The sequence below is a fragment of the Alligator mississippiensis genome, chromosome 1, assembly GCF_030867095.1.
Source record: "Alligator mississippiensis isolate rAllMis1 chromosome 1, rAllMis1, whole genome shotgun sequence".
NCBI classification, from domain to species: domain Eukaryota; kingdom Metazoa; phylum Chordata; order Crocodylia; family Alligatoridae; genus Alligator; species Alligator mississippiensis.
Window position 1 is genome coordinate 408192048 of NC_081824.1, and position 25703 is coordinate 408217750.

At 39.1% G+C, this 25703-nt stretch overlaps 1 protein-coding gene across 1 annotated transcript in view; it reads right to left on the reverse strand.

Moving 5' to 3' along the window:
- The window catches only part of VWA8 (von Willebrand factor A domain containing 8), a 308581-nt gene that overhangs the window by 79373 nt on the left and 203505 nt on the right, over positions 1–25703 (reverse strand). The window contains exons 30-36 of the mRNA XM_059724552.1: positions 15972–16088; positions 14495–14559; positions 14275–14400; positions 13115–13224; positions 9738–9892; positions 7243–7444; positions 1209–1290 (exon numbers count right to left, since the gene is read on the reverse strand). Coding sequence (XP_059580535.1) covers positions 1209–1290; positions 7243–7444; positions 9738–9892; positions 13115–13224; positions 14275–14400; positions 14495–14559; positions 15972–16088 — 857 coding nt within the window. The remainder of the gene's footprint in view (positions 1–1208; positions 1291–7242; positions 7445–9737; positions 9893–13114; positions 13225–14274; positions 14401–14494; positions 14560–15971; positions 16089–25703) is intronic.

Below are 25703 nucleotides of genomic sequence, written 5' to 3' on the forward strand. Positions count from 1 at the left end.
AAATAATTCCACATATGTGCTCAGGTGGAATAAAACAATACTCATTTATATCCAAAACGTATTCAACAAATACCTTTAAAAATTACATGGTCTGAGAAAATGGTCTTTTTTTAAACAATTCAATATCAAAGTTCAGACATGTTCCATTCCATGGTTACGGAGAATGAATAAGCTAGGAGACTTTATAAATTATAATTATAATTTAAATATACCTTTATAATTATGATCACTAGCAACCATTCATGAGAAAAAATTGTTTTTTATAACTGACTATACCTGTGGAAGAAATTCGTTAATGTAGGCAAGATGGCAGTATGGTGATAGAGGCCATATAAGCTCTTTTTAGGTACTTATATGGCTAATAATTACTAATGTAGGCATGAAACAATACCCAATATAGTAGAAGTAAGGAACTGCTATTGTCCAGAAAGATAAACAAGGCCACTTGTTTTTCCATGATTGAACAGAAGGTCTCTATTGGAGCAGGGATAGAAATTCTGAGCATCCGACCACTCCTTACTCTAGAGCAGTAATTCTCAATGTTTTTAGACTCAAGGCACTCCACAAAAAACACTAGTTCTTAGCTTTTACTCATTTTTTTACTATTGAAAATAACAGAGAAATTATTTTGTTGCAAAGAACTCAGAAAGACTGAAGCAAGGCAGAATGCCTTTAACACTAAGGACTTCCTTTTTGAAATCCTTAGGTTTCTCTTGTGAATCATGTTTTTACACATAGAAGAGCAATTATTATATGACACACTACCACACCCTTGAAAGGATCTCAAGGCACCCACCCCAGGTGCTGCAGCATCCTGGTTGAGAATCATTTCTCTAGAGAGACACTAAAAGGAAAAATAGAAGGAACAGACAGGAGAAAGGTAAAAGAAGGAGAGATTATGAAGAAAAAATGGGTGAGAAAGGGACACAGAGAAAAGGGGAAAAGAGAGAGGAAACTTTAAAATCTCAATGTTTAACTCAAATATTTTCCTGCTTAATAGCTTGTACATAAATGCAACCTATAACAGAAAATATACTATAACAGACCGTGAAGAGTTCTGCATGTCAGAGTAAAAATTATTTTCACAGCATCTGGTAGGTGCAAGGACTGATGTGTCATGCCAAAAGGTAGAATAAAATATTTGCTTTTCTTAAGTGATAATGCATAATAAATACACTGAAGCTGCTTTAATAATGAAAAGGACATACCTAGGAATAGGGATGTATTTAAGTTTTTTTGAGTTTAGGTCTGTTATTTCCATATACCCAGCTGTTGGTGGAGGAGTGACTTCTGCAAATAAATAAAAATGTTAATGAAAACAATTTCATTGATGCACGATAATTACTACATTTGTATTTAGCAGATTAAACATTTCATTGTACAGAATGTATCAGAAAATTATACAATTTCAAAGTAAACAGGATTATAAATTGCAAGCACTGAAGTGTATTATTGTTATCATAATAAGAAATTAGAAAGCTACAATTATAGAGGAACAATGTTTATGTAGAGGATGTCAAAACTATGCACAGAATCTGATTTTAAAAATGTTAATAAAGCATTATTACAATCCCTACCTCACATCTTTTACCTGTCAATTAAGATAATGCACACTTTATGCCTAAAAAGCAAATGTGATAAGCATTTCAAAAGAGTGCTTAAAAATCCTGAAAATCACTAGGTACATTTTAAGCATGTGCCAAGTGCGGTGTTAAATCATTTTTCCTCTTACTGCCATGCCCAACTATCCAACAAAACACTTTTGTATTTCCCCAGCAGCCAGCCATAAATAGATGGCTAATGAATCTACCAATAATTTTGAGATGTCACCTAATGTATTTTGTATTAAACACTTTAGTTCTTTCCTCTAAGAATTCTGTGGCTGCACAGACTTTTAATAAATGGTTGAGATAAAACTATGCTGTATTTTGTGGATATAAAACATCATTGTCATTAGTAGGACAGAACTCCAAATGTTCTGCTCCAAAGACAACACTTGAGCTTAAGCATATTCTTCTTAACTGGAGCTTTGTATTCTGTCTATTCACTAAAGCCCAACAGAATTGTATATGTTCAAGTAGACCTAATGTTCAAAGTGGTAGAGAGCAAAAGTATACACAAACATATATGCTAGCTATGACACTGCATGCTACCATACTTATAATGTATATTCTTTGTAAGATAGAAAGTTTGAGCACATAGAGGATAGAAAAAAAAAATCACAGAATAAAACATAAGAACACACTGGGAAGATATGTATTTGTGGGTTACTCAGAGTATTCAAGGGTGGGCAACTGGGGCATGAGCCCTGGACAATGAGCAAAGGGGCAGAAGTGGGGAACATGGACAGAAAGAGCCAGAATGAAGGCAGCAGGGCCTGAGGCTCTGGCCATAGGAAGTAGAGGCAGTCTCTTCCATGGGAGACCCTGTGTTGCGGTGGGAGGCGTCGGCATAGTAAGCCTCCTGCCCCCTTGTACACCACTTTTTTGACTGTCGAATTAAGGTTTTTACTTGCTCGCTTGGCATATGAATGAGTGATGGTTAGCATGTTAACCTTGCAGCTGCTGGCCATGCTCATAGACACCTCTCATCATAGCAATGGTTATTCCCAGCTGGATCAGGGCATAAATCCTACCAGGTTTGCTTCTGACAACATTTCAAATAATTTTTGTTGTATTTGAGAACATGCTGTTTATCTCAGTGAGAGGAAAAAATGTCAATTCGCTTATAACCTTTTTTGGATCACACAAAGGTGGGAGTGGTTGTAAACCCTACAGAGGACAGGCTCAGAACTCAAAAATGATCTTGGTAAATTGGAAAGTTGGTTTGAAATTGCCAACAAAAAAAAAAATCTGTACTTCGTGAAAATAAATGCATAAAAATAAAATGGGGAATAACGGCTAGTAAGCAATCCTACAGAAAAAAAACTGGGGGTTACAGTGGGTCATACATTATATATTTGGCAAGAATGCAATGCTCTTGCAAAAAAGGCAAATCTGGTATGAATGAACAGGAGTGCCATATGATGACAAAGGAGGTAATTATTCCTCTCTCTGCTCTGATGAAGCTTAGTTGGAGCATTCTGTCCAGTTTTGGACACTACACTTACGAAGGATGCAGACAAACTGGAGACAGTCCAGCTGAAATCAACAAGAATTATAAGAGGTTTAGAAAACTTAAGCTAGGAGGGAAGCTTGAACGAATTGGATTTGTTTAGTTTAGAAAAGGGACTGTGTGGGGACACAACAATAGTCTTCCAATAAGTAAAAAGGTTGCTTTGTAACAACCTTGGTATGGCAGCTAATTATCCTCCTTGTCTCTTGGGGAAAGGTCAAGAAAAGATCAATTTAATTTGATGCAGAGAAAAGTTAAGTTGCGTATAAGGAAACATATTTTAATCATAAAGGTGGTGAAGCATTAGAGCAGACGACCAAACGGAGGCTTTGGAATCTTCTTCAATGGAGTTTTTTAACAACAGGTTTGGTAAAAATCTGTCAGAGACCATGTTGATCATTATCTAACATCAGTATAGGGGTGTGGACTGCATGATCTTTTGAGGTCTCTTCTAGCCCTACACTTCCATGTTTCTATGGATATCCTACTATTTGGCACTCTGGTTGCTGTGCTTCACACCACATTAACCAAGAGTATACAACTATAAGTTATTTTACATTAATATAAAGAATGTGCTAAAAGCCAAAGTCCATATTTGCTGTTGAGTAATTTTACTAATTTATTTATCTTTGCCTTCAGAGTAAATATATGAATATATTTATTTGCTGCAATAAAACACAGCCCCTTGCAAAAACGTTTGGACATAAGACATTTACTAGGGGATAAACTGCCTTTTAATCCAAAGTAAAGCAAGAGAAGATACACAACAAACTCTATAATGGAGTAAGTCACTCCAATACAGGGTAAAGTTACCCCTCAGAAAGTGATGAATAATGGTACCTCATAAAAATACACAGTTGTACCAGTTGTGTCTACACTCTTCTGTTCAGTTTAATGAAAGGATATCTATCTACTTGTTCAATACAATCTGGCTGCCCTTCCATTTAGTGGGCTGGTACTATAAGAGTGCCATGGCAATTGAAAGAGTTGGTCATGTGTCTGTTCCTTACTAGAAAATGAATTTACTACAGAGTAAAATATAAGGTAAGTTACTCTTTAGTAATGGAGTCACATGCCCATACTTCGAGTTACTCTCTTGAGACCATAGAATCCAGCTGGTATTCTTTGGAAAAACTATTTACTTTTTTTTTTTCTTTTTCCTTAATATAGTTAATAAGAAAATGTATTTTAAAGGGAACCATTTCTTTGCTTTCTGTTGCTGGAACAGCTTTAACAAAATGAATTGTACTGAAATAGTATTTGGTTGAAGTATTTGTTATTTATTAATAGAAACAGAAGCCTGTGTGCCAAAACTGACCTGTTGCCATGGAAGATGGGAAAAGGAAATCTGCACACCAAATCCAAGTTTCCCTAATTTGGCTTGATACTTAGAGCAGTCTTTTTTATGCATTTCTTTTTATAACAGAAAATTTCAGCACAGTGGCCTGGTGTCAGCATTTTTCAGTATTTCTTTGCATAATGCCAAGATTATATTGACTTTGAATGATTGTTCTATACAATTTCTTCAGTTTCACACAACATAATTTCGCAGAACAAATGGTATGAAAAAGGTACCTTCTGTTTCACAAACAATTTAAAGAAGGTGAATGGCAAGCATGTTATTTGCAAATTTAAAATAACCTATTCATATATTAGAGCTGGTTCAGTCACAACAAAAGTGTTTTAAACGGTTTGTAAAAAACTAGTATTCTTACAAAACTGAAGAATTAATCAATTAAAAAATATGTACAAGTATATATAGTTATCTGTTTTTATAACAAGTTATATAAATACTAATCTTCTCAGTGCCACCATCCATTTGTACAATATCATAATTTGATTTTCCTGTGGGATAGGTATTTAAATATAATATCACTTTTCTTTGGGTACATGCTGATGCAAAATGGAAAAGCTTTTGAAATTAAAAAATATTTTGTGGGTCTTCTCACAGCTATAGTTTACACACTGACACATAGTTCAGCTAAGATGGATACAATTAAAATTTACTCCACCACTATTCGTAAGTGTCTATAAGGTTTGGGAAGAGAAAAAAAAGACACTGGCAATGATCTTAAATCAGTGCTTTTCACTTGGAAAGGTCCCAAAACTCTTAATAAACTACATATTACACTTTGCCCACTTCCTAAATGCAACTAGCTGTTCAACAGTGCACAATAGAGTATATCATTTCAGGAGAGAAAATTAACAATGCCATATTCAGTTTAACTGAAGGGGATCTCATAAGTGGGCAGAACATATGCCCCATGCTAGAATCTGCTTAGCTCACTAGAGCCATGTTCGTTCTTCTGTTAAAAATGTCTCATGCTTTCCAATGATTGTAATTATCTAGTACTGTATTTACTTGCATACCACACACTGTTTTCTTCAAAATCAGGGTGCCACTTTTAAGTGGGAAAGTTATTTTTTCTTCATTGGAATAGAAATAGGGAGGAATAGAAGCAAGAAGACACTGTGTTCTAATAATTGCCAAGATGGCTGCCACTTCTCTGTGGCTCCAGAAAGCAGAAGAGGTAGAGGCAATGCAGGGCTGCAGGCAGTGCAGCCCCATGTAGCACAGGGCCAATCCAACACAGCAAAGGGGTCCACAGGGCAGGACCCAGGGCTAGATTATGGGGCTCTGTATACTTGACACCTGTAGTCTAGTGTTTGATAAAGGTTATGTTAATCCTCTCACAACACCTAAGGAATTTGCAGTAGCTACGCCTGAGCATTGCAGCTTGTGACTGCTTGCAGCCAGTAGCTGCATCAGTCTATAGCATCATCATGAAGCTAGTGGTGTGGTAACAACATTTTATTATTCACAAGAATTTAGATAAAAAATTCTATTTATAGTAAAGAAATGCCAGTTTTGCTACTGTCCCTGAAGGGTCTGGAGCCTAGCCTTTTTGCTGTCCTGTCCAAGAAGTATGCTGCCTCACCTAGGGTACCTCCTGGGACGCCACACTTCCTGGACACCTTATGTTTCCAGAAGGATTTACTCTGTTATATGTAGTCAGCCATAATTCTGAAAAAATCTTTTTTCCTACATTCTGCCTACCAAAAGAAAAGAGCATGTGTTATTTGAGGGTGTGTGGTATGCAAGAAAATATGGTGTCACCCAGTACATGCATACAACAAAATCTTTTCACCTTAAAAAACCTTTACATGTATCCATTGTTTTAGATTTCACTTGGAAGAAAATACTTGTCATCTCCCATTGCTCCCAAAATAGCAAATTGATTCAATACTGACTTAGAAAAAAGCCTCTCCTTTCTGAATTATTCTGCTATTTCTTTAGTGTCTACTTTTTCTCTCAGAGACCAGCTATACAATACTGACCCAGAATGACCCTTTATAGCTTATGAGATCTGACAGAATCATATTCAGACGTGGTACAGCTGCAAGCCATCTAAGCTACCACTGTGTTTTGTTTAACTTAAACATTTTAAAAGATAACTTTTTCACACTGTGAACTTTTTTTCTAGGTAACTTGATATTGCTGAACATTTTTATTCTAAAGTTTCTCTGTCTATCTAGGGCACTTTATTCAGATTAAGATAACAGGTAAATTTAAAACAGGATCACTACCCTGAAAAGTGGATTAAGCTCATTTGGAATAAGGCATTCTTATTCCAGAATGAGTGTCTACAAAGGGAATAGTCAGGAATTAATTAGTAGTTAGTAGTTAAAAAGGAACTTTTAGTCTGGGATAACTTCCTCTCTAGAGAGGTGCTAAGACCTGACATACCAATACCAAAAGGTATTAATAATGCCTTTTGACAATGATCTGCATTAGATATCTTCAAAGGTATTCACTGCATGATTCAACTTTGACTGGCAGACTTGTGGACAGTCTCAAGAAAAAAGCCGGAGAGACTGACATACCAGTATGAGCTTCAGTGCCTACAGCCTGTATATTCCCTATTCCATGGATCATTCCAGTGCTTACATTTATTTTAAACCTAGCAAAGTCTGTGCAGCTCCCTTCATTTCTCTCAAATCCAGCCAGGATTTCAAGTGTTTGCCTTCTGATTCTTTAAAGCACTTTATAAACTTTCAGCATGAGCAGTCTCAAATTAAATCAAGGTCGTCTCCAGTTGGTGTAGCAGAAATGTGTGAATCTCCTACCTTTTGGGTAAATCTCCTTCAAAGGCACGTCTCCAGGTGCTAAAATTCTGACTACCTGATTTGAAGCCAATAAAGCCATGCAATTGATTTGTTTGGGAGCTCCAGTTTTCCTGAGTCCTCCATAGTAAAAGGGATCAGAAGGAGAAGCATGCCTGCTGCTCAAAGAAGATCTTCTCCTCCAGCTGTACACCTCATTGGGAGACTGCAAGAGAGAGAGACACAGGACTTCAGTGAGCAAACAGACACCCCTTTAAATGAAGGTTCTCAATGAGCTCCCACTTTTCAGCTCATTGCAGATAAGACATGTCACAACATCACAAGCAGAAAAGTTGGCCACCATCATCAGTAACGGAGCTTCTCCTGATAAGGAGAAAATAGCCTTGTTAAAAAGACTTCAGGTTGGTTTGACTCATTCAGACTTTACGAACAGTGGCATTTCCATTACTAAGGTGAAAATACAACACGGTATGTTTATATCAACAGGCCATTCAAACAGGAACACGGTTTAAAAAATAGGTTTAACTTAAAAAATGGGGTTAATAAAAACGGTTTCCTCGCCCTTATTATTTAACAAAGGGGTAAATGAAAACAGATATTTCAGCATGAAATTTAAAAACTGAAGTCATCAGCAGCCATTAGGTGTTCATTACATATATCTTTTTCAACATTCAAAACATAACTAACACATGCATAACATGCATATGAAATGAAAATATCTAATTATATGGCATTTTAAATGCACATCAGATTAAACTGAAAGTACATGTATTTATTTATGAAATTTACCCACTTTAGATTTCAGAATACCAGCCTTTTCTAAAATACATGTCAGTTAATAGTTACATTCTTTAAAGCATCTAAACATACTGTATGAAAAGGTACATGGAATGGTTAGATCAGTGATCCATATCATCTTGTTTCCTATTACCTTGGCTAAATCAAGATGCTTTAGAAGGAAAGTTAGGAATAATACTTCTATGGGTGAAGTTTCTTTCTAATTCTTGGCAGGTAGTGATTGCCTTATGTAATAATCCATAAACTGCGGGTGCAACTGTAATTACAGTATTTTCTCACATACAACACCCCCTCCTTCCCCTCCCCTCTCCCCCAAATAAAACACACACCTTATTTTTGGAAACCACAAGTTAGACTTTTCTAGAGTCATGGCTGATTGTGTGAAATATAGCAAGTCCCCCTGGGAATACAGTGTGCAGGAAGTATAGCACCCAGGAGACAGTACCAGCTTCCTGGTGCCAGCTACCTCACCCAGACCATCTCCTGGAATGCCACATTTCCTAGACACTATATGCTTCCCAGCACATATTGTTTACTCATGTCTCAGAAGGTTAGGCCGCAGCCCCTTGCAGGGGTAGTAGCAAGACTGTTAGTTCTTTACTGTAAGTAGTTAATTATATAACTTCCTGTAAATATAGTATTGTTTCCACATTGCAAGACTCATCAAGATACCATCTAGCTAAGGCTGTGAGAGGGTTAACAGAGGACCCCGCCTTGTTAGCTTGCTGGGGCACATGCAAGCGGCACCCATCTTGGCAGCTGCATGGCATACACAGCATCTCCAGCAAAGAAAACAGCTTCCCTGCTTAATAGGCACACTCCAATTCTTGGAGGGTTAATTCTGGGGGAAAAGATGTGCTGTATGCAGAAAAAAAAAAAAAAAGAGTATTTATAGTAGAATCCAAACTCTCACTTCAGTCCTAGAAAGTGACGAGCAATAACAGAAAGTTCAATGGGTTAACAATGTTATATGCTATGCTAAAAAGTACGTCTAGTTTTCAATTTTCAATAGGCAGTTTAACTCTACCAGGCAGTTGAAATAAGGTATCCAAAACGAAATCCAGTTTTCATAGACAGGGACATCAACAGTTCATGCAAAGGCATTATTTTCTGGTATTATTCTGTGGAATTTTTCATTATTTTTCTTAAAGCAATCTTGATCACTATTTTAATTACTGCTGTACATTAAGCAAATGTTCACATTAGACTGTCCATAATGATACCTACATCATTATCCTGAGTAATTATACTTAATTTAAAACCTATCAATATATATGAGTAGTAAGACTGAACCTTCTAACTATCATTACCTGCAACTACCATAGATTGTATTTGGGGTGTAGGCTGTAGCTGTGTTGGTCTAAGGACATAGGCAGACAAGGTTCTTTGGTTGAATCTGATATCTTTTATTAGACCAACTTAAATAGTTGGAAAGCTATTCACCCAAAGAACCTTGTCTGCCTATAGATTGTATTTGGCCTCCTTTGTGCTGCAATTTCCTATCATTGCAAAGATCCTTCCAAAGATCCCACTGATATTCCTTTAAACTTGATTATCTTAACTAGGGATGCACATTCTGCAAATATTACCCTTGTTCACTCCTTCTTTCTTATCGATAGGTTAATAACTATTCAGCTTAACCGGTGATGAAATAAATGTTATCAGCATTACTTATACAATCCATTAATATTGATATTTACCATAAGATCTGGGAAGCCAACGACAATGGTAGCATAATTATGCTCATCCGAGATAATTCTGTTGGGAGAGCTGATCTTTTGTCCCACAGCCACACTTAGATTTTCTGAAGATAGCTGGTCACTTGATACTGCATGTGGCACACACAATTCTGATGCTATAGAGGGGAGATTAAATGGCAGGCATCAAATCTGGATAAACAGTTATTACTGTTCATTGCTATTCAATTACTATTGTTGTTACAATTTGTAGTCATAATTCCATAGCAACAAAATGAGCAGCAAAAGCTTTTTTACTAGAATATATTAAATTTACATCATGTTATTAAGTAGGCAAAGAACAGAAATGCTGATACAATCCGGATTCTGATCTCTTATGCATCTAAGCATTCCACATGAAAGAGTCCTGTGCTAAAATATGGTAGTAAATGACTGTATAATTAAAGGCCAAATTTAGCATTGGACAGATAACCATAAATTTGACATTTCCTAGTTTTGACTTTTTAACCTTGCAAACTCAATCATCTTCTTGTAACACAGCTTCCACATGTGCAACAGTAACAGCCTCCTACATAGTCAAGTATTACCGGCAAGGTTTCTGTCTGGAACTGTCAATAGAACAGCATACACTGGTGCTTGAACTAGAGGCCTAGCTATATTATCTGGCTGCAGAAGGAACATTTTTTACCAAAGGGGAGGACAAGTTGCTGGAGGCTTATGATGTGCTGAGGCTCTGATTAGTGGACGCAAGGCCCATCCCGCACATGTGTGACACTCAGTTTGGTCCAGGACTCTTGCACCCCCACTCTCCAAGGTAGGAGAGCTCCTGCCACAGGTATTACACCAAGAATAAGTAGCAACTCTGGACACCCTATTTTGTTTCTGGTTGATGATTGGAAAAGCTGGTTCAGTCTCTCTCTCCATTCCAGTCAGGTGGTTGGTAGTGGTCTGGCCTCTTCCGATACCCTTGGGGGTATCTAAATGGACAACTGAACCTATGAACTTGGAAGAAGAGGAGAGTGGGACCTCATCTCACTTCCTTATGCCCTCTCTCCCTCTGCTACAGTTGCTTTGGCAACTCCACATCATTCTCAATGTTATTGCTGCTGTTGTTATTTTTGTGGCAGCACAAACCTATCCTTGGAATGTTCATCAGTCCTGGAAAATTATGAAAATTGTCATTCTACAGGTGAGAAAAAGAAACTCAATTTTAATCACTTAACATCTGAGGCAAATCTGAACGGGATTCCCTAGGACATAAAACAGCACTTTTTAGCTTTAGATCACAAAATGAACATGAGCCACCAGTGCGATGCTATATCCAGCAAACAACACTCTGGCATGCATCAACCGATGCATCACAAGCAAGACTTAGGATGTCATCCTCCAGCTCTACTCAGCATTGATGAGGCCACAGCTGGAGTGCTGCATCCAGTTCTGGGTGCCGCACTTCAAGGGGGATATAGAGAAGCTGAGAATAATCCAAAGGAGGGTCACAAGAATGATTAGAGGTCTGGAGAACAGACCATATGAGGAGAGGCTGAAGGACAGGAGAGGGGGCAGGAAGGGGGGGACTTGGTGGCAGCCTTTAAGTATGTAAGGGGAGAACATCAGAGGCTAGGAGAACATCTGTTCACCAAGGCACCCTAAGGGAAGACTAGGAATAATGGTCATAAACTGATAGAAGATCGCTTCAGATTAGACATAAGGAAAAACTTCTTTACAGTTCATGTGTCCAAAGTATGGAACAGACTCCCCCCAAAGGTGGTACAGGCACCTTCCCTAGAGATCTTCAAAAGATGATTGGATGCACAGCTTGCTGGGGTCATCTCATCTCAGCAGTCTTTCCTGCCTTAGAATGGGGGGGGGAGGAAGGGGGCTGGACCTGATGATCTTGTGAGCTCCCTCCTAGCCCCTAACTTTTACTTTTACTAGATTCCTTCTTGTAGGCCTCGCTGGAGTATGGATTAATATAACAACTGATCAGTTCTTATACAAATCACACGTAGGCCCTGCTAACAGTTTAAACTGAAGTAGGCCCCAATAGATATGAAATTAGGCATACCATAAACTTCAGAAATGCTGAAAAAGTAGCCTGTTAGTTTTAAAGACAAACAGATAGACAATGAATTGATAAGACCAGAAGAGAACACCAAAACAAAGATCAGAGTGATCTGGCAAAAAGGTGTCCCTATCTGGGAGGAAAGTTGCACTGACTGGTGAAATACAGGATGTGGATGATGCCACCTGAAGATAGTTTAGTAATGGGTGAGAACTAGGTTTTGTATAACACAAACTTGAAGTCGCTTTGATTAGTATATAAAAAGGGGTCTGGGAACACAATACCATATTTATTTAAATCTAAGACCCAATCAACATGGGAGAAAAAAGCTTTGTTTTAGATCTGAGTACCAAGCCAGAGATGGCAGCAGTTCAGCTCCAGCCCCCAGGCCCAGGACCAAAGCCAGGGTTGAAGAACAAGGGGTAGGCACTGCAGGAGGGCAAATGGCAGGCTGGGGGAGAGATAGGAGGGGCAAAGGGTGGGGGTTAGGTCTCTTACCCCTCCTGCTGCTTTCCCCACCACAGCAAAGGGGGGGTGGGGTATGAACGTGAAATAATTGGATTCTATACTAATGGAAAATTATAAATTTGTTGTAATTGTCCATGTATAGAATCTCATAATAGGAGAGTCATCTTAAATTCAAAGTCATCTTGGCTTTGGGTAAATGTGGTCCTTTGTACTGGACTTAAAGGTTACAGTCTTCCTGTACCATGCCTGGAAATGACACAGCAGGCACCACCGACCATGGTCCTAGGTATTAGTGTCTTGGCTTATTTGTAGACAATAGGCTTGGCCAAGCTTTTTGTCACACAGAAGAAAAACCTGTGCTGTCTTTCTTGTAACAATGAGGTGGTTAGGGTCAGGCCATCCAAAAAGAGGGAGCCTGACATAACTTAACCCCTGCGTAGCACTAATATAGACAAATAACAATATGAGCAAAGTCCAGCCTGGGAACACTGGTGACGCCCTGGAATCCTACACCTCTCCTGAAGGAACCAAACAATCAAAGTTGAGACTTCAAAGAAAAGGTTTGAAGAATGGTTTGTAAGATAGTGTTAGGCATTGCTACAAGTTCCCATGTTATATCGGACTGTCTGCCTATCTGTATAGATCTCAACATTTCTGAGATGTTTAATTCAAAATTCTATGTCCGTATTTGGAACTTGCCAGCTTTTGTAAAACAAAGTTACGAATCACATGCTACAGAAGAAAAAGTCAGGTGTGAAATTACCCAGACTACTAAAATAAAAAAGTCTTGTTTGTACAGGTGCAAACGCAAATACGATTAAAAAAAAAGATGCAGATTTGCATTTAGTACCTGCTGTTAAACCAAATCCTGTGTCAACTGGTTCATCACTCAACACATGCAGCTGACAAACTCCACTCTCTTCAGATTCCATATGCACTTGCTTGGTTAAAAGAAATTTCCTGTAAATAATATCGACTTATAGTAATTCATTATTAAAAATGTTGCAACTGCAGATGAAAATCTTTAGTTCCCTTTCATAAATAGTGGAACTACATTTACGTGTCTACATTATCAATGAGGCTTTGCTTAAAATTAAATAAGCCCCAGCACGCACCTGTGATTAAAGTGGCCAGAGGTAGATTTGCCTTTGGTTACTATTTATACACTTTTATTTACTCTGAGAGAAAATAAAATAAAAATGATAAAGCAGAGTATTATTTGTTCCATTAACCTATGAAGTCAAGCAACTCGGAAACTAGATCAATTAACCACATTTTCAAAATTGCACACGCTAATATTTTAATTAAATTAAATTATGCAAATATAGACACCAGCTATATAAAACAAGTAACCCTGTGGACTTAGATACATTTGGTGTATACTTTCAGAGGCTCATTTAATGTAGGCTCATCTTACAAATTCCCGACTCTAGACACATAAGTGTTCTTTGTGTATGGGTAAATCTGCACAATTAATCACCTGGACTTTGCAGCCAGGTACAGATATTATACTTTTACTGGTATAAGTGATCGGAAACTTGTTTATAACCATGACAGAACAGAAGTTTGGCACCCAAAACGGGTCTATACTTATAACTGAACAGAAGTTCAGCACACATAGATTGGTTTAAAATGATGAAACCCAGTCTAAGATTTGCACCCCCCACCAAAGGATGAATGTGTGTTCTGTTTGTTACTGATCTAAGCTACACCACTTACAGAAAACTGCATAACTTTACTTGATTTTGCATTGGGCTTTTTGAATGTCTGTACCCAGCCTGCATGTCTAACCATTCATTCAAGCCAATAAGTAATTCCTATGTGCACATTAGGCATCTGTGCCCACAAATACTGATATGAAGCTACAAATACTACTGAATATTTCCATTTGATTTGCATTTGGACACTGTTATAGCACAATGGGATTCTGGCCCATGACCAATGATGTTAGAGACTACTGTAATACAAACACTCAATGTTATTAATGGAAATAAACTCTATTTAACTAACTGATTTGTATTGTTTTCCACCACAAGCCAACGATCTTCAGCCACTAGGAAAACAGATTTGAGATTGATAGGTAGCGAGATGGTATGAGTCTGACCCTCCAGTACATCCAGCACAGTAAGATAGTTTCTGTGAAATATAGGTCAAGAAAATAAAAATTAGGCAGAGAATGCACATGATCAGATTTTATTTTTAAGTAAAAACAGATAGAGTTAATTCTTACCCTCCTTCTTTGTAGAACACCAGCCAGTTTTTATGTGAAAACTCTCTGCACATTTTGTGATTGCTCTGAAACAGTTCATCAAAGAACAATTACAACTTGTCAAATCAGTCCCAATGGTTTACCCTCTACCTTAGGTTTAGTCATGCTTTTGTCTGATTAAACTGTAATATACAATACACACACCCAAGCACACTGCCATATATATAATATACAATGAAGAATACAATATACTTGGCCAACATTATCAAAAACAAGCACCTAAATCTGGAGTCCACAAATCCATGTTTTAGTACCTAAACAAGTGGCCTGATTTTCAAGAATGCAGAACAATAAGCAGCTCCCATGTAAGTCATTTCTTTTAAATATATATCTTACCCTATTAATTTTATCTTTGGGCATCTACCCACCAAGTCCAGAATCATATATCATAGTTACTTGAATCTAAAGTAAGGGTCTTTTTTCTCCATTCAACATGTGGGAAAAACCCTTTGTCTCGGATTTGAGTATAAGGGCAGGTGACTGCTATAGCTGCAACTATGACTGTGGCCCTGGCCCAGACTTGGGATTGAAACTGCAGCTGCTGCCCCCTGCCATCTTCCCCATGCCACCTCTACCCCACACCTCTGCTATGCAGGTCCCTGTTCCACCTGCTTCTCATTACCTCCCCTTGGCACCTCTGTTCCCCTGCCTCCCCCTACTGCCTCTGCATCCTGCTGGTACTTACCCTCTGTAATGGCAGGAGGCAGTGGGGGTGGAGGGGGCGAGGAGGGTAGGTAGCAGGGGAAGCCAAGTGGGGGGGGGAGGGGCAAGCTGCTGGGGAAGCAGGTGCCAGCCGGTATAGGCAGGAGTGGGAGCATAGACACAGTGGGCAGGAAGCTGGCAGCAGCTGTTGGGGGTGCATGCATGGCAAGTGGTGGGGAGGACAGGTGGCAGGAGGCCAAAGGCAGAGGTCAGGTTGCTTGATTTCCCTGCCACCTGTCCCCTCTATCTGCCCCCCTGCAACAGTTGGGGGGGCAAATTTAAGATGACCCTCCAATTATTAGATTCTAATTTTAAATTTTCCATATACAGAAACTAAATTTTGGGGGGTCATCTTAAATTTGAAGTTGTTCTGGATTTGGGTAGAAAAAGTAATTACTTCACTTGATCTTGGGTAAAGGGGTAAATAACAGCTCACTCTATTCGTTACTCAACAGACCCCTCCAAACTTCTGTCATTTGAAACAGCCTCTTCCTTCTAGATATACATTTGAAATATTTTTTGTAAAGAAATATGTATTCCTAGACAACATCCCTTATTTACTGTACTTGTATTCCATAAATATGATATATTAGGTTTGCACAAAACTAAGAATTAAAATGAAGTGATGAATGTCAGTTGGTGGGTCAAGAGAGGCTATAACAGAAAATATCCTGCTATCATGTTTTGACAGCATGGCAAGTTGGGCATAGTCCACCAGAAAGATGCTCTTTCTCACCAGTTCTTCCTTGTTGCCCCACCAGGACATTCTCTTAGGAGCTTCTTCAGCTTCTGGTGAGAATAAAAGTCGACGAATGGTCCCATTGTTTGTATCCAGCAACAAGACTACATTACTCTGTAAACAGAAAGCAGAACTTAGTACGCAAGTCATATTATAAAAGCTTGTAGCTTTGGGTCTATATGAAATGCCTCTGCCTGCAACTACTTGAACCCAATATTGAATTTAATTTAGAAAGTATGAAATGGGTTTTAATTTGCTGGTCAATTACAGATGGGACTAGCATATTGCCCGTCAAGAATGACGGGGGGGCCGGCAGGGCCAGAGCCCAAGGTCTGGCCCTATGCCCCCATTCCTCCCATCCATGTCGGGCCCTGCCCCCCCGCTTTGGTCCCAACACCATTCCCCCTGGCAGTTCAGGTCCGGGTCCGGGTCTGCTCCCCACCCGCCACCACCTCCTGCTGCTGCGGCTCCAACCCCGTTCTCCCCACCACTGCTGCGGGCCCTACCCTGTCCCATCTCCTCTGCTGTGGTGGCTGACAGTTCCCCTCCCCCCCCCCCACAGCAGGCCTGACCCCATTCCCCCTCCAGGCCACTCCCCACTGCAGCGGGTCAAAACCTAGTCACCCCCCTCAGGCCATCACTGCCGTTGTCTCCAAGGAGCAGGCCCAGGGGGTGGGGTGCTGGCCTTGTCCCGCCAGCTGCATCCCCTCTGTCCCTGCTGTCATGGCAGTGCATTGAATGCTATTGAAGTACTCTGATTAGCTGCCAAAACAACCAATCAGACTGCAGATAAAGCATTACGGACAGACAGACTAAGGCTTTTATATATATAGAATTGTCTTGCCACACTGCCCTCAATACAGACTAGGGTGGCCACTGATGCATCCCCAGAATATAGGACATCCCATTGGTGAGAGGTGGACCCCTTGGCCAATCAGCAGTGAAGGGTGGGACCACTGCCTCCCCAGCCAATCAGCAGCAAGGGCAGGGCCACCACAAAAAGGTTCTCCCCCTCCCTGGCTGGGAACCTTGCTCCTCCTGGCTATGCACTACTCTACCTCTAGGCACAGCCAATAGAATCGTGAGAACAAATGACTGACGTATTTCCACCAATGAACTGAAAAACAAGACTTTTTGCAGTCAGTTCCTCATTTAGGAATGACAAAAGTTTTTAAAAACGGTCATTTAAAAACAGGACAGTCTGGTATAAAAACAGGATGGTCTGTAATAAAAGGACTAATGGCTACCCTACTAAAGACTGAAGGAGAGCAAAAGCCCAGCTTCACTGGCAATGGTGGATGCAGGTAATTGGGAACATATTTTAAACATCCATTGTATTTTATTTTATCCTGAAAAAGAAACCAAAATGGTTTAATAGTACAATGTACATTAACATTTATATTATACATTTAAGATTATAATATATATGATATAATTTACATTATACATTTAAGGCTAATGTTAATTTACTGTGGCCTAATATGATTTATGTACAGAGGGTGTAAACCATCTACAGCAGGTATTTTCAGTTACCTGTAAGGAATAATGTTCTGCTTCTTCTGTCTTACTAGACCTGGTTGTAACTTTCATGTTTTCTAAATGTATTATTCTAGAGTGGTGGACAAACCTTCTCCAGAATATTTAAGGTTATACTGAGGTTAAAAACTGGATGAATGAAAAAGAATAAGCTAACACTTGAAATTACTGCATGCACCCCTGGCAGTATCCCTTTAAAGATTTCTTTTTAAAAGGGACTAAAAAGTTGTTCATAATGCTGTAAACTTATGGACTTGAGAGAGCAATCAAGGACTTAAGAAAACAAATCACACAGCTGATCTTAACTGCTCTAAATTAAATTTAAAATCTACAAAAGAACAACTTAATTAAATCTTGCATTTTGTTACTTGATGGATGTCTTGGATCAAAATCTGTGTCGTCATTCAGCAAAATGTTAGGTTCATCAAGGACATTAGGTTGTCCAAGGATACATCTGTATGTCTAACATCTGGAGTAACGTGCAATGGATGATAAGTTTTAGAATGTAAAGTCTACAAAATTCTCCTACATAAAATACGTACAAACTCAATCTGAGTCAGAGTTTTTGCTGCTTTATACTTCAGGATTGTTATTTTAGGGGAATTAACTTTTCTTTTTCTGAGAGCCTTCTGCAGCTAAATATGATAAAGCATTTAAAATATTACTATGAGATTTGCAGCATTTGGAAAATTCAACTAGAGTTCAACAATTCTTCTAAAAAAAGAATTTGTAAATGCGAGTAATATTTCAACTGTGAAATTACAGAATATGGCTCAGAAACAAAATTGGAGGGTTTCTTTTAGATTCTGGTTTTCTGCCATATTCTATTTACCTAATTCTGCAACAGCATTGTTGATCTGAAGAAATACTGTCCCACGTGAGATAAAGAACACATATGAATCAATTATAGTCTTTCACTTAGCATTAAGTTTATGAGAGCAGTTGGCAGCATAAAAATCCTCTCTACTCCACCCCTTTTGATGTTAATGGTTTCCTTCTGTGCTAAGTGACTGATGGTATATTCTGTCTGTGTTTAATAATAGAATTTTGCGTCACTTGGGGACACATCCAAATGCATTTTTGGCAATTCTTCAAGTGGGTTGGGAAAAGATGCTGGTGTGCAATTGCGTTATGTTTGTTCTTGACTGGGAGAAAAGTAACCTTTGGGTGACCTCACAACCCTGATGTCTGGAATTCCAAACTTTGGACAGATGTAATAACCAAATCTCAAGAGGTGGTGTTCATTTATTTTTAGTAAGTGCAAAGTTTCCCTTTCCTTACTGCTGTTTTCATTTCAGCTAGTATTTTCCTCTTCAAAGTCTTGAAACCGAAATAGGTCTGTGATTTCACTTTGCTGGCAGGGGAAGTTTGCTCTCATTGCTTTTGTAGATACAATGGAGAACAAGAGAAAGGGATAGAATTCAGCTTTGGGAGAGGAAAGAAACAAACATTTCAGGATTTAACAAACAAATGTTTCCTCATTTCTAATTATCCGTGTTGCCCAAAACCAAGTTTCTCCTTATTTAGCCTTTAAACCCATAGTCAGTTTTGTGTATCCCACCCACATATATAATTTTCACCAGTTTATTTTTTTTTACTTGTCGTTTAGGCCTGCATCCCCTCTAAACATTATATAATCACGAATACATAAACTTTCCTCTCTGTTCAGTTCCAGTTATGCTCTTTGGCCTTTGTCGAGTTTTCTTCTCTCTACAGTGTCAGCTCCAAATGCCTCCTCTCTCCCAGGCAGCCTCTTTTAGCAATTCTGCATACAGACCTATTCATTAGCTGACAAGCATTTAGCAACCCTGTAATTGTATATCAGGCAGAACAAAAAGGTAGGGGTAAAAAGGTATGCATTGCTTTTTAGATTCAGGTGAAAGGAGTCTGTGAGGCACATCTGTAGGTTCTGGCTTCTAACCTGGCTGACCTCCCCACTGGGGAAAAAGTGTAAAATGGATATTATGGTAATTATCATAATGCAGGCTTCTGGACAAAGGCTACAAAGACAAACTGAAAATTTCAATGTTTGATCTCACAAACTTAATGCAATTTTAAAGCAGCTTTATCTTTTCTCTTTCTTTTAAGATAAAGTGTAAAGATCTTGCTACATTTCTACCTTTTAGAATAATCATTGCATTTTTATGGAGGCAAGGATTCTACGTAGGTCAAACATCATCTTAAAAAAGGGACAAGTAAGATACTACATAGAAAAAAATAGATGTTTCCAACTCAGCTGGGCCTGATGAACTCCACCCCAGAGTATTTATCTTGCTTTAGTGAGTTCCTTAAGAGTCACTGATAATTATTATTTAGAACCTGAAAAAGGGCAAACACAATGCACATCTTGAAAAAGGAGAATGCATTGAATTATGGATCTGGAAAGATACTGGTACAAATAGTCAAAACCCGTTTGTAAGCACCTAGAAGAGGTAACCAGCTGACAGGGATTTGTTAAGAATAAGCCATGTCAAGCCAAGGTAATATCCTTTTATGCTGGGTTATTAGGCCTTGTGGAAAGGGGAAACGAGTAAATGTGATATACCTTGTCTTTACTAAGGCTTTTGATACCATCTTACACAGCATCCTCTTATACAGACTAAGGAAACATGGCCACCAGGAAGCTACAGTAAGGCAGGTACACACCTGATTGGAAAAATATACTATAAAAGTATATTGGAAGGATGTATCCTTTGCAGGGATCCTGGGTCTGGTATTATTCACATTTTTTCAGTGAGTTAGCTAATGAGATTTAGAGAACTTTTATTAAATTTGAAACAATACCAAACTGGGAAGGGTGACTCTTACTGAGAAGGACAGGATTATAATTCAAAATGATTTTGACAAACTGGAGAGAGAAACAGGATGAAATTCAACACGGACAAATAACAATAAGGATTTTCCCCCCCTCATTAAGGTTTTGTTAGCTTTTTTCCTTTCCCCTGAAGTATTGGACATTGGCCATGGCTAAAACTGGGAGCTCTGACTGGGGTGCTGATGCTCCCACTGCACTTCGAAACCTCACAGGAACCTGGTTCTTACTGTTCTGCTTATGGTTAAACCAACTGTTAAATATGGGGTCAGGAAGGACTTTTCCATGCAAGTTCAAATTGGTAAAGACTGTGGGGATTTTTTCTTTCCTCTATAGCATGAAACAAAGCCCTCTTTCTAGGATTCTCTGAGAGTATATATTAAGCAACTGCCTGTCTACTAAAGTAGGTAGGCATTGGTAATGCCCTCATAACTTTGTTTTTTTATATGTCATTTTCTGTGGGATCTTGTTCTTTCTGGTTTTGTACCTCATAGTTGCATATAAGATTTTGACATGGATGGCTTTTAAGAATCCTTGGGTAAAGTGTTACCTGAAAATTCTGGAGACAGGATTCAATGGCCCGGGAGGCCTCTTCCCAGTTCTGTGCTCCTAAGTGCAAAGTATTACACTTAGGTAGGAATAATTAAATGCACAAACATAAAACAATGAATGATTGGCTAGCTAGAAGCTCTGCAGAGAAGGACATGGGGGTTACAACTGATAAAAAATTGAACAAGTCAACAATATTATATTGTTGCAAAAAAAGCCAATACCATGCTGGGATTGAAACTCAGAGGATTGGAAAGGATCCTCAAGGGTCAGGTAGTCTAAACCCTGTATGAATTGGGGATGCTATTCACCCTAACACCCCAAACCCCAAATGCAGGAATCTATTCCAACCCTACTTTTCTATGACTCTAAACCACCTCTGTCAGGTATTTATCTAGTCTCCTCTTCAGAACTGCCAACAAAGGAGATTCCACATCTTCTCCAGGCAGTCTGTTCCACTGCCTCAGTGTTACAATAGTAAGGAAGTTTTTTCCTGAGCTCTTATCTAAATTTGCTTTGCTGCAATTTCTAACCATTGTTTTGTGCTGCGTCCTCTGCAAAACAATTATTCTCCCTCTTCTTTATGGCAGCCTCTTAAATATTTGAAAAGTACTGTCATGTCCTCCCTTACTCTCCTTTCCTCCAAGTTAAACATACCTAGCTTAAATATACCTGTCCTCACACAGCTTGTCTTCCAATCCCTTTATCATTTTTGTAACTTGCCTCTGGGCCGTCTCCAAATTCTCTACATCCTTCTTAAAATGTGGAGCCAAGAACTATACACAACACTCTAACCAGCATCAAGTGGAATAGTACTGTTACATCCTGGATCTAATACTGAATACTCCTATTCATACAGTTCAAAACTACATTTCCTTTTTCTGGTAGTGTTGAAGAGATGCTGTTCCCATGATGGTACAGGAAATAAGCGAGAGGCAACAATTCTTGTGGGTGATGTCTTTCTTCTTTGGTTGGACTATGCAGTTGGTTCAATAAAAGATATCACCCACAAGAATTCTTTCCTCTTGCACATTTGCTTATTTTTTGCAACTACATCACATTGCTGTTGAGTCCATGATCCACCACAACCCCCAATCTTTCTCAGCAATGTTAAAACCCAGCCAGTTACTCCCCATCATGTCTTTATGTATTTGGCTATGTGTAATGCCCCATATACATCTGTGTTGAACTTCATTTTCTATCCAATCTATCAAGATCCATTTTAATTCTATCTTTATCCTCCAAGGAGTTTACAAGGCAGATGGCTAGACTAGATGACATATCAAGGTCTCTTCCACTCCTAGTTTCTATGATATTATAATTCAATAGTTTGCATTTTGGTTTATGGGAGCTGTTGCTTTAGGAATAAGAGAGGGTGCTTGGCTATATACTATGTTTTTTAGGAAACCAAAATCAGAGTGTGGGAGATTTTGCTTTTATGTCAACAGAAATGTAAGTCCTATGATCCTATACTCTCCCCTTGTATAAAATCTCAAAAGGTCAGAACATTAATGAGTTGAACTTTCAGGAGAACAAATCTCATTCTTGAAGCTGCACATTGGAACGTATTGGAGAGACTAGAAACCTCAGGGCATTGACAGTGAGCTGCAGATTACCATTTCTTGTATCAGGCCCCCAATCCAGAATTCTAAGGATCAGAAACAGACACACCTAACAGATATTTGGTGGATGCTAGCTGTGGTGAATCTGGCATGGGTAAGTTTCAAATATAACAAATATACCACCATATTCTATTTTAATTGGCAAGCTTAGCACGAGGTAAAAAAATCACATCAGCTATAGAGTCTGAATGAGAAATTTTTTCTCTAGCTGCCTTTCAATCAAGATTGAAGTATGCTGGCCTGATAGTATAGTGGAAAGCTTGCCCTGGTGTTCAACACAAACACTTACCTTGACCATCAAACGAATGCCTTTCACTAGTACTGAATGAACATTTTAAAAATGAGTTTCATTATTATATGTAAATTATCCCTGAAATACAAATTTGTTTATTAAATAATTTGCCTACAAGTTGCACACATAGCTGCACAAAACTTGATTGCTCTGTACCTATTACCATTCAGAATGGCAGCTGTATTAGGTGGAGGCAGAAGGGAAAAAAAGAACCAAGCAGTCTTAGAGGGACAGGTGTTCCCTAAGGGTGGAAACAAATGTCACCTTCTGTCACCTTTATGCCACCATAAAAATTGTTATGGGGACACAAAGGCCAAAAAACAGATGCCCATACCCCTTGTCACACCAAAAATGTCCAAAATTTGTGGCCATGAAAATCTGTGCTGCCATTTGGCAGTGCACATTTGCTTGCTTTATGACATGAGAGCGTGGACAGCCCAGAGCTGCCTGCACTTTCTAACCACCCCAGGTAGCTGCTCTGGCGGCTTGAGGAGCCCAATCCTGCACACTTTAGGAATACCCAGACAGGCTGGGGCACCTCAAGCCCTGGGAGCACTGCCTGACTTTCCCCTGTTAAAGACACACTCCCTGGGCTATCTCAGGGTATGTGTTCCATAAGTATGTGTTCCATAAGCAAGGAAAATTGGGGTTCCCACACTTACAGAGACATGTCCCCAGATCTCCCAGGGTGCACAGGACCAGGCCCCTTAATCCCCAGGAGGACATGTCACCTGCTGTCCACCAGCATCAACAAGCAGGACAATGGGTGACATATGCTTCAGTCATTGAAATGGATAAGCTAATTTGCTTCATTTGGTAATGTCTGTTTCTACCATGAGACTTAAATGCAGTAGCCAAAAGCACTATCATGAACTCACTTATCTGTACAGCTGAAGTCCTGTGCTCAGTACTCTGCAATCCTTCTCCATGCGTAAACCACTACAAACCTACCATTGATATTCAGGTGGAAACTGTGAAGTACCACACAGGCTTCTAGTGGAGGAGTTAAGACTGAAAGGAGTATAAAAAGGCGGAAGGGGGTGGAACATACCCACCACTCAACCCAGAGGCCATCCAGAAGAATGGGACTCTTCCTTCTCTTTCCACAGGAAATATGTGAGTGACTTAAAATTTGGTAAATCCCTGTGATTATAGAGTGAAGTTAAAACCCCCAAAAAGCATATTTTATCATAATTTTATCTAGAAGAGGAAGAAACTACAACCTTTTATCTTATTTTACTGCAAGGTTCTTTATTTACTTCAGATGGATATTATATGAGAAATAATAAATAGCAGCAGCTTCCTCATCTTTACCAATATAATTATATATTTAAGGCTTTTAAAAATATAATTTAGTTATAAACATTCAGCTCAAAAAACCTTTAATAAAACAGTGATTTGTCTAATTACCAGAATGTCTTGCATTAAAAACAGCAAATGGCCCCCAAGCGCTTAATTTTTTTTAGTGGATTTTGAGTTATAAGGATTTTGCAAACATTCTGGCTCTTTATTCAAAAACTCAGTGGAAACCTCTGACAGACTGGAGGCCTGGTTTACATACCTGTGATTGGTATTCATTATAGCGTTTTCCATTTTCAAATCATGAGTGCTTACAACATCTCCCCGAAGTAGAGATGTTATCATTCTATGCACTGATATGTGGGAAATGCAAAATACAGAAGTTAAGGCACTTGTCCATGGCCACAGGCAGTCAATGGTAAAGCTGAGATTAAAACTCAAATTTCACGTCCTGTACTCAGTTCACTTTATCTTCCCTTCTCTGGTGCTCATCACTGCAGTAAATGATTACTAATTATTAATTAATTTAGCTTGTGTACAAATACACAGACACCAAATGATTTCCCCAGTGCCACAAAGCACAGCAGAGCTGCGATTAAAACCTAGATATTGTGCTTTTTAGTAATCTTCAGTGATGTTTGAATTATCCAAAATTCTTGCTTCTATTAAATTAATCTGCACTGATTTCCCAATGCCACACAGAACAGCAGAGCCGAGACTAAAGCCCAGATTTTGTGCTTTTTAATCATGATCTTCAGTGATGCTTGAAATATCTAACATTTTTGCTTCTCTAAAATTAACTGGCTTCCTGAAAACCTTCTGAACAACTGGCTTGTGATTGGGATGAGAAATACTTCATGATCTGATAGATTCTCACAATAGTATTACATTGGTATCTCTGGATTCAGCAGGAACCAGAAGCATAAGGATCCAAAGAAGTGGGGGGAAAAAATTAAAAAGTACTTGCTCTTGAAATTGAAATAAAGATAATTCATTTCAGGTTAAAGTACAAATTGGATGAAAGTACAAGCTGGTTCTTATGTTGCCTGAACCAAGTGACCCAGTTTCAATAACCAGGGGATTTGTTAAATCTGATGGCTTTTTGGGGCCCACCTGCCAGTCCTTAATGCCTGGAGCTGGTAATACTGACTTGCCAAATCTTGCATCAAAAACTAGGTGAAGAAATTGCCACCACAAGGATTTTCTTTGTTGTCATGGAAGTAACAAATTTATCCTTGGTCTGCCTGATGTAAAAACATGGCCAGTTCAAACCCTAAACTAAGGAAGAGGCTAAATCAGGGGTGGGCAACATTTCTGGGAGTGCCAAAACCCCCCACAATCTGGACTTTACAGATGTTGGTGTGCCATGGGTAGATGGCAGCGGAGCCATGAGGGGCCTGTTCCTTGTGGCAATGCAGTCCTGGCCTCTTCCCGGCCATGCTCCCCGAGGCGCGCATGTAGCTGCTGCTGGAAATGAGCCTGGCCAGGGCTCTAGGCCCCTGCCTGCTGCCATGCAGCCCAGGCTGCTCACAGCAGGCAACTGTGAGCCTGCAAGTCGCTGCACCAGGGTCTGGAGTCCTGGCCTAGCTCACTGTCAGCAGCAGCTGCACATGCACCTC